Here is an 8,438-nt window from a genome sequence, read left to right as displayed (position 1 = left end):
TGTCACCCAGGCTGGAGTGCAATAGCATGATCTCAGCTCACTGCAGCCTCGGGGTTCAAGCAATTCTTCTGCCTCAGCCTCCCAAGTAGCTGGGATTACAGGTGCACACCACCACGTCCAGCTAATTTTTGTATTTTTATTAGAGATGGGGTTTCACCATGTTGGCTGGGCTGGTCTTGAACTCCTGACCTCTGGTGATCACACCCGCCTTGGCCCCTCAAAGTGTGATTACAGACATGAGCCACCACGCCCGGCCAATAATACTTTTTCCTTGGTTGTTTGCCTTTGGTTGATTTGCTCTAAAATGGTAATTTGTGACACTTTTATCCAGATTTCTATTTGTGTTTTGGGGCTTTGTTTTGTTTTGTTTTTTTAGGAAAAGGACTTATCTACCTCTTTGCTCTACCACAGCCAGAAGTTTCCTAGCATGCTTCATTTTGGGATTCTTTTTTATTTTTCCCACCCTCTTTCCTAAGCAAGGAAAAGAAGTACTTAACCTTTATTCTCCCAGAACTGTGTGTCCCCATAGATTGAAGAATCGATAGAGTAAGAACTAGTGAACAGATAAAAATAGCTCAGTCCTTCACAGCTTCCTTTGTAATAATACAAATAGGAGACAAATAGGAGAGAAGGAAGTGCTCTTTATAAATGGTATAAAGTATTAAATATGGTACTTGCTACCTGCACAACCCACGCATGAGATTGGCACTTCTTGTTAGTCACAGTCCCTTAGACCACTACTACCAACATTTCAAAGTCTATGGGTTGAGTAGATTCTTTGTATAAAGGTGAGTTTCCCAATCTAAAGAGATTGGCCCCGAAAGCTCATTTCTTCTGATTCTTCCTAGACAGTACATACTGGAAAAGACAAGGGAATAGAGATGCTTCCTTTTCACATGTGATTCCTCTTTCCCTTATATGTCCTGCCTTAAGGGGGAATGTTATTTCTACTCATCCCCCTATCCCCTTTAAAAAAAAAAAGTAGTTTCCTCTCTGGAAAACATTCTGGACTGTCGCTCTTCCTTTTCTTAACGTTCTACCTTCTAATCATCCTCTCTTCATGATTAGAGTTAGGACTGGGGTAAGGGAGGGTAGGATGAGAAAGGTCAGAGAAAGCTGGGAGTTCTTCCAGTAGACAGAATAGAGTTAAAATAATGCATTAGGAATTCCTTATAGTCCAAGCAGAGCTTAGTTGGTTTAATTTCCTCTTCTATAACTGGAATCTTAGGTCACAGGAATGACTGCCCAGAGTTAAAAAAATAAAAAAAGGTGCTGCCAGTAGATAAGAGTTTTGATCTGAATCAAATCTAGGTTGAAAGTCTAAATCTTTTCATTTTTCATTGTCACTTGCATGGAAACTAAGTATACAGAAAGATCTTATTGTTTGTAAATATCACTGTGTTCCAGGGGTTAAAAATACTTGAACAAAGGGGAACAAGAATGGCCAGGCTTGCTGTCCCACCCATTCTTTATGTGGACTGTATTTACTCATAAGTTCTCCACAGTGAAGCATTAAAAACTGCTGGAATCTAATCATTTTCTGTCCTGATGACAAGATATCTTCACCCAGAAGGCTCAGTGGCTGGCCAAGAACCTCACGTTTCTTGGAGCCACCAGGGAATAGAAACAGCTTGCATCTCAGAGCTCTTGTTGGGCCTGTGTTCTTGACTGCACACAGCAGAGGTTAGACGATGGCTTTTCAGTCCCAGTGAAGTGAAATAACTCTTTTCTGTTTTCAGGGGATTCCTTTTAATATCAAACATAGCAGCTGGGAAACAAAGTTTTCCCAGAATCACAGTGTACTTACTGCATTCTGTTTAAACATGATCTTGATAGCTATTATTAACATCTATTTCCAGAAATTTCAGGGATGTAATTTTAAAAAATCAATTGCTTAGTGCTATTACCATAAATGAGTTTGATCAGTGTTTCTTTGTGTGTGGTAGATGAGACTACTCAGTCAAGACTTTTCTCCCCCTGGCTGACACAAATTAGATCTTAAACAGGTGAAGAAGTGGAGGCCTTGCATACAGCACCAGTCTTTAAATGCTCGTTTCACTCCCCTCACTGTGAGCATCTTTCAGAGCTGCATTCAGGACCAGTACATTTGGATTTGGAAAGATAGTCAAGAATGGTGCCCTGGTAGAGGCATGGTCTGTTGGCAGGAACAGCAGTAGCTTGGATGTACCTGTTGTTACTTCATGAACTAGATGGGCTACTGGAGGTGGTGGAGCTGGGTGGGCCCGAGCAGTTTGAATGGAATTATGGAAGGTTGTCTTGCCTTTAGCTCAAGGTTATGTTCCTTTTTCTTGCATTCTTTTTCCATTTAACTCCCACTAATGACATGGAGAAAACCTACTGGATGTAATAAAATGGTTTGTTTGCCAGTGTTCTTGGTTAGCTTTAAGATAATTGACTCAGGGTGCATTTCCTTAGGTAAAATGTGAAGTAGTTTATGTGAATCGGCACCCACATTCCATTCTCAGAAGTCAGAGGAAGTCAGACTTGAGACAGCCCCTAGAAATCATAAAAACCGGGGCTTCCCTTTCACATCTGCAAAGCAGAGAGGTGCCATGCTTTCCTAAGACCATACAATTGGATCTCTAAGCTCCCAGCCCCAGGCTCTTTCCAGTGAGATATCCAGCCTCCATGGCAGGGTCCCAGACTCTTCATTAAGTTTCCAATAAGTAGATATTTTTATTATGAGTAATGCTGAGAAAAAGAAATCAGATAAGTAACATTTTCAAGAGCTGCTTATTTTTGCTAAAAGCAGAATCATTAAATTCTCTGGGTCAAGTAATCTTTATATATCATCTCAAATAACAGGCACAGTTCTCAACTTCCTTGCATCATGAAAAATTATAGTTTTCTTGTGCTTCATCAACTTTGGATTGGATGGTAACATAAGGATGTGGCCTCCACAGACAAGTTGGAGTTCAACAGGTTGTTTTCATTAGATACATGATTGCTCTGGATTTTCACAAATGAGTTTAGCCTGAGGTCATTCTGGCAATTTATGGTGACCTCTACATTTGTAGAAGCAGGTTATTTGTAAAGATGTCCTGTTGCTGCCTCATGATAAATGATTATGGGAAGGATAATTAGCCATTAGACAATGTAGGGCGAGGGAGAGAGAAACTAGTTTCCTTTCTGAATACACTCTTTAGATTCAATATAAAGGAGGCTGGTTATCTGTAAACACCACCCAAAACTTAATGGCTTAACATAATGACCTCTACTTACATCCTGAGTCTACAGTTTGGGTGGGGCTTATTTGGGATATCTCATCTCATCTCCGCTCCACTCAGTTTAGTGCCACTGGAGGGCTGGCACTAGCTGATGGCTCCCCCCCTCACGGGTCTGGTGGTTGATGGTGACTGTTGGTGGAGACTTTCACTAGAGCTGTGGCCAGGGAACCTCTATGTAGCCTCTCCTGTAGTTGGCCTGAGCTTCCTCAAAATGTGGTGTCCACATTCCAAGGACAAGTGTCTTGAGAGACAGGCATAAGCCACCCCACCTTTTATGACACAGTCTTGGAAGTCATGAAGTGTCTCTTCTACCATACTCTGTTTGTCAAGGCAGTTACAAAGAGAAGGGAAATAGGCACCACCTCTTGATGGGGCATAGCAGGCTTCTGAAGAGGATGTGGGGCCAGAAATACTGCTGTGATCCTTTTTGGAAAATCCAATCTGTCACAGAGACTGTTATCTCTTACTTAATTAGAGAAGCTAATAATGTGACACTGACCTGACAGAACCTTATGATGCTTTTTTAATGTTGCCTCACAAATGAGAATGAATCAGGGTAGGTAAGGCAATATGAGGGTAAGAACAAGTGGTGGTGTGGTGAAGAATGCTACATGATGTAACCCAGCTGTGTTTGCAGCTGCAGGACTTCCTAGTGAATCACCAAAGATTTCGCTTATGTCCTGGAACACACAAGATGACCATCTGCCAGTTAGTGTCCACCCAGGATATCTTCCTCAGACCTCAGCTTTTCACTAGGGTCTCTTGAACTGTGCCTGGACTGTATCCAGTTCTGCCATGGTTTACACCTGTACTACATTCAGTTAAAAAGCTCTAAAACAGAGAGAGCCTGTGTTGATACCTAAATGTGTTTGGGACCCTGGATTTTCTTTATTTTTTTTAATAGTTGTATTGAGGTATAGTTGACACATAATAAATTGTGTATATTTAAAGCCTACAATTTGATAACTTGACATACATATACATATGTTATATATATTCACCTGTGAAAACTATCATCACATGATAGACATACCGTTACCAAGAAAATTTCCTTGTGCCTCTTTGTACTCCCGTTATCCTGCTTCCCCACAACGTCCCCCAGCCCCGCATACCCACTGATCTGCTGTTGCTGTATATTGTTTGTATTTGTTATAATTTTATACAAATATAATCATGATCTGTGCAATTTTAGGGGAGTTCTGGCTCCTTTCACTTAGCACATTGAGATTCATTCATGTCATTGTGTGTAACCATAGCTCACTGTAGCTCATTTCCTTTTTTTCCAAGTGTTAGTCCATTTTTTGGGTATACCACAGTTAGTAAGCCATTCAGCTGTTGATGGACATTTGGGTTGTTTCCATTTATTGCTTATTGTAAGTAAAACTCCTGTGAACATTCACATGCAGGTGTTTGTATGGTGTCTTAGTTTGGGCTACTGTAACAAAGCACCAAAGCCTGAGTTGCTTATAAACAGCAGAAATTTGAGGCCGAGCACAGTGGCTGACGCCCGTGATCCCAGCACTTGGGAGGCCGAGATGGGTAGATCACCTGAGGTCAGGAGTTAAAGACCAGCCTGGCCAACATGGCAAAACCCTGTCTCTACAAAAAAAAAAATACAAAAATTAACTGGGCATGGTGGTGTGTGCCTGTTATCCCAGCTACTCAGGAGGCTGAGGCAGGAGAATCGCTTGGACCTGGGAGGCAGAGGTTGTAGTGAGCGGAGATCGCGTTATTGTACTCTAGCCTGGGCTAGACTCCGTCTCAAAAAAAAAAAAAAAAACAAATTTATTTCTCACAGGCCTAGAGGCTAGAAAACTGAGATCAGGATGCTAGCATGGTGGGATTCTTGTGAGGGCATCTTCCAGGTTGCAGACTGCTGTCTTATGTCTTCACATGGTAGAAATAAAGAGAATGAGAGAGCTGTTTGGGGTCCCCTTTGAAAGCACACTAATCCCGTTCATGGGGACTCTACCCTCATGACCTCGTTACTTCCCAAAGAACCCCACCTCCCTATATTATCATATTGGAATACAAGAATTTGGGGAAACAGGAATATTCAGTCCATTGCATATGCGTATGGACATCTGAAAAGTGGACTAGCCAGATCACGTGGTAGGTCGAACATTTTCAGAAGCTGCCCAACTGTCTTCCAGACTCGCTCTACCCTGTCACTTTACCACCAGCAGTGAAGGAGAATTCCAGTCCTTCAAATCCTTGCCAAGACCATGTGGTCAGCCTCTAAATATTCAAAAGGTGTGTAGTACTGTTTTATATTTTTAATTTTGCTGTTGCCTAATAACTAATGGTGTTGAGCATCTTTCCACATGCTTACTTGCCACCTTATATCTTACTTGTTTTTTTTTGTTTGTTTTGGGGGATTTTTTTTTTTTTTTTTTTAGGGTCTCACTCTGTCACCCAGGCTATAGTGCAGTGGTGCAAACATAGCTCACTGCATCCTTGAACTCCTGGTCTGAATCGACCCTCCTATCTTAGCCTCCCAAGTAGCTGAGACTACAGGCATGTACAACCATACCTAGCTAACTTTTGTATTTTTGTGGAGACAGGGTTTCATCATGTTGCCCAGGCTGGTATCAAACTCCTAGACTCAAGTGATCTGCTTACCTCAGCCTCCCAAAGTATTAGGATTACAGGCGTGAGCCACCACACCTGGCCAGAAATTCGTAATTTTAATAACGTGCAATTTATACATTTTCTTTTATGAAGCATGCATGTTTTTGTGTTGCAAATAAGAAGAAATGTTTGCATAACCCAAGATCATGACAGCTTTCTCCTGAAAGTTTTATAATTTTTATACGTTTGAGTCTCTGCTCCATTTTTAGTTCATTTCCAAATATGATGTGAGGTATGGATTGAGGTGAACTTTTTGGCCTGTAGACTTAAGTTGGGAAGATTGCATGTGATAGAGTGAAGGATTTAAGAGCACCTTGAATACAGTCAGTCACACTGACACATACAAGATGCCCCGTAATACCCGAGAGGGAATGAGGGTCAAGGAAGAGGACATGTCTTCTCCAAGGAGGGATGTTTCATCAGGGTCGATGACAGCTGCTCCAGAAAAGACAGAGGAAGAAGAGCAGGTTTGTTTAAGAAACATTTTCTTGGATTGCAAAGGAAAGGATTTGGGGATCCAACTTTTTATCTCAGTACTCTTCAGAGAAAATAATTTTTTTTTTGTATTTTTTTGAGACAGAGTCTTGCTCTGTCGCCCAAGCTGGAGGTCAGTGGCATGATATCAGCTCACTGCAACCTCTGCCTCCCAGTTTGAAGCAGTTCTCGTGCCTCAGCCTTCCAAGAAGCTGGGATCACAGGCATGCACCACCACGCCTGGCTAATTTTTTTGTATTTTTAGTAGAAACAGGGTTTTACCACGTTGGCCAGGCTTGGCTCAAACTCCTGGCCTCAAGCAATCCACCACACCTGGCCCAGAGAAAATATGGAGGAAAAAAAGGCTTTTATCTTCTTGGGCTAGATGTTAGATTTCAAGTCATCAAGTAAGGCAAGATTCTGCTCTTGGCCTTGGTGTCAAGTGACAGAGTGATTCTTTGGGTTCATACCTGCTGCAGGGGACTGTCAGTGTATACATCTTTGTAATGCTAGCTCTCTCCTTCAGGCATCTAAACTTGTGGAAATTTTTCTTTTTATGCTCTAAATCAGTCATGAAATACATATTTGACACTTGCTGTGCACAACCAGAGAGGTAAATATAAGGAGGAATAGAATGCAGTCTAGACCATGACCTTGCCCTCAAATAACTTATTTTTTTGAGTCTCACTCTGTCACCCAGGCTGGAGTAGATTGGTGCAATCTCTCAGCCCACTGCAGCCTCTGCTTCCTGGGTTCAAGTGATTCTTCTGCCTCAGCCTCCTGAGTAGCTGAGATTATAGATACCTGCCACCATGCCCAGCTAATTTTTGTATTTTTAGTAGAGGATGGGGTTTCACCATGTTGGTCAGGCTTGTCTTGAACTCCTGACCTCACGTAGTCCACCTGCCTCAGCCTCCCAAAGTGCTGGGATTACAGGTGTGCCACTGCACCCGGCCTCAAAGATCTTTCAATATTATTTCTGAAACATATTATTATTTCCAGGCCTTTAAAATTATGCCTTTTCCAGGGAATAATTTAACCTTTTCCAGGTTCCAGTTTGTGATTAAAAACACTCATTTACTGTACTGCGTGGAAATCCAGTTTCACGTGGCCTCTATACTTCCATTGTGTTCCTCCATAAGGTCCTCAGTGCTCTTTATCTGGCTGTACCCTACTGTTTTTTAGTACAAGAAAACAGCAAGAAAAGCTGGTAACCAACTCGTATGTAAAATAAAATAAAAAAAAATAATAATAAGCATGGGGTCAGGAGTAAAGTGCCACGCAGGGCTGCTCTGCTCTTCTTTGGGGTCCTGGTGACAGCCCTGTCAGTCACTTTCTTTCAGTGGTGGTATCTTGTTATTTTTGGTCCAAAATAAAGTGTTTTATAGTTTCCCTTCATCATTTATTGCACTAAAGGAAAAGTAAGTAAACTATTGGGCATTGAGTTGAGGGCTCTGGAGAGAGGTACAGGAGTGTGGTACCACAGATGTGTACCTTTTTTAGTTGTTTTGCCAGTTTCCGTCTGCCAAAACAGTACCTAGTAGATGTAGAAACTAATACACTGACAGATTGAAAAGAATGCTTCAGTTCCTGCTGTAAGCAATAAAATAAGTTCATCGTAAGGTGAGCACACTATATTGAGCATCTCTTTCCTGATATCATTTCCTTCCTAAGCTACTGCAAGACCATGGGGCATTTCACATCCAGGCTGCTGTACGCAGATGGCCTGGATGCCCCAGGTCAGACTAAATGCATTGCCTGTGATTTCAGAAATAGGAAGCGTTGTGCCAGGGAAGACCAGTCGTCCTTCTAGGCCCCCATTCAGTCTCAGCCAGTGTCAGGTGCTTGGAGGGTAAGCAGGGTGGGTGATATTCCTCTGAAATACTAGTACCAAGAGAATAATGATACATTCAGAAAGTGCATAAGGTTTCACCATCAATGCAGTGGTCTAAATCTTTTTGCCCTGTATTAAATTAATAGTATACTATAGTCTCAGTTTGGTAGTATATCCTTTTTTGTATAAGTTATGTTTTTCAAATAGTAGGTATTTGAATGAGTACAAATACATTCTTTTTTTTTTTTTTT

General features: G+C 41.7%; 1 protein-coding gene across 5 annotated transcripts in view; it reads left to right on the top strand.

The window, feature by feature from the left end:
* The window catches only part of SPECC1L (sperm antigen with calponin homology and coiled-coil domains 1 like), a 105,981-nt gene that overhangs the window by 78,277 nt on the left and 19,266 nt on the right, over nucleotides 1-8,438 (top strand). Inside the window, exon 13 of one of the 5 annotated variants that reach the window (XM_037727708.1) lies at nucleotides 5,402-5,504. The exons of the other annotated variants lie outside the window; for them this stretch is intronic. Coding sequence (XP_037583636.1) covers nucleotides 5,402-5,437 — 36 coding nt within the window. The 3' untranslated portion in view covers nucleotides 5,438-5,504. Of the gene's footprint in view, nucleotides 1-5,401; nucleotides 5,505-8,438 lie in introns of those variants that run through there. 5 annotated transcript variants of the gene reach the window in all.

The sequence above is a fragment of the Cebus imitator genome, unplaced genomic scaffold (assembly GCF_001604975.1).
Source record: "Cebus imitator isolate Cc_AM_T3 unplaced genomic scaffold, Cebus_imitator-1.0 Scaffold237, whole genome shotgun sequence".
Lineage (NCBI taxonomy): Eukaryota > Metazoa > Chordata > Mammalia > Primates > Cebidae > Cebus > Cebus imitator.
The sequence above is the reverse complement of the archived record's forward strand: the minus strand, read 5'-3'. Positions and strand labels throughout refer to the sequence as shown.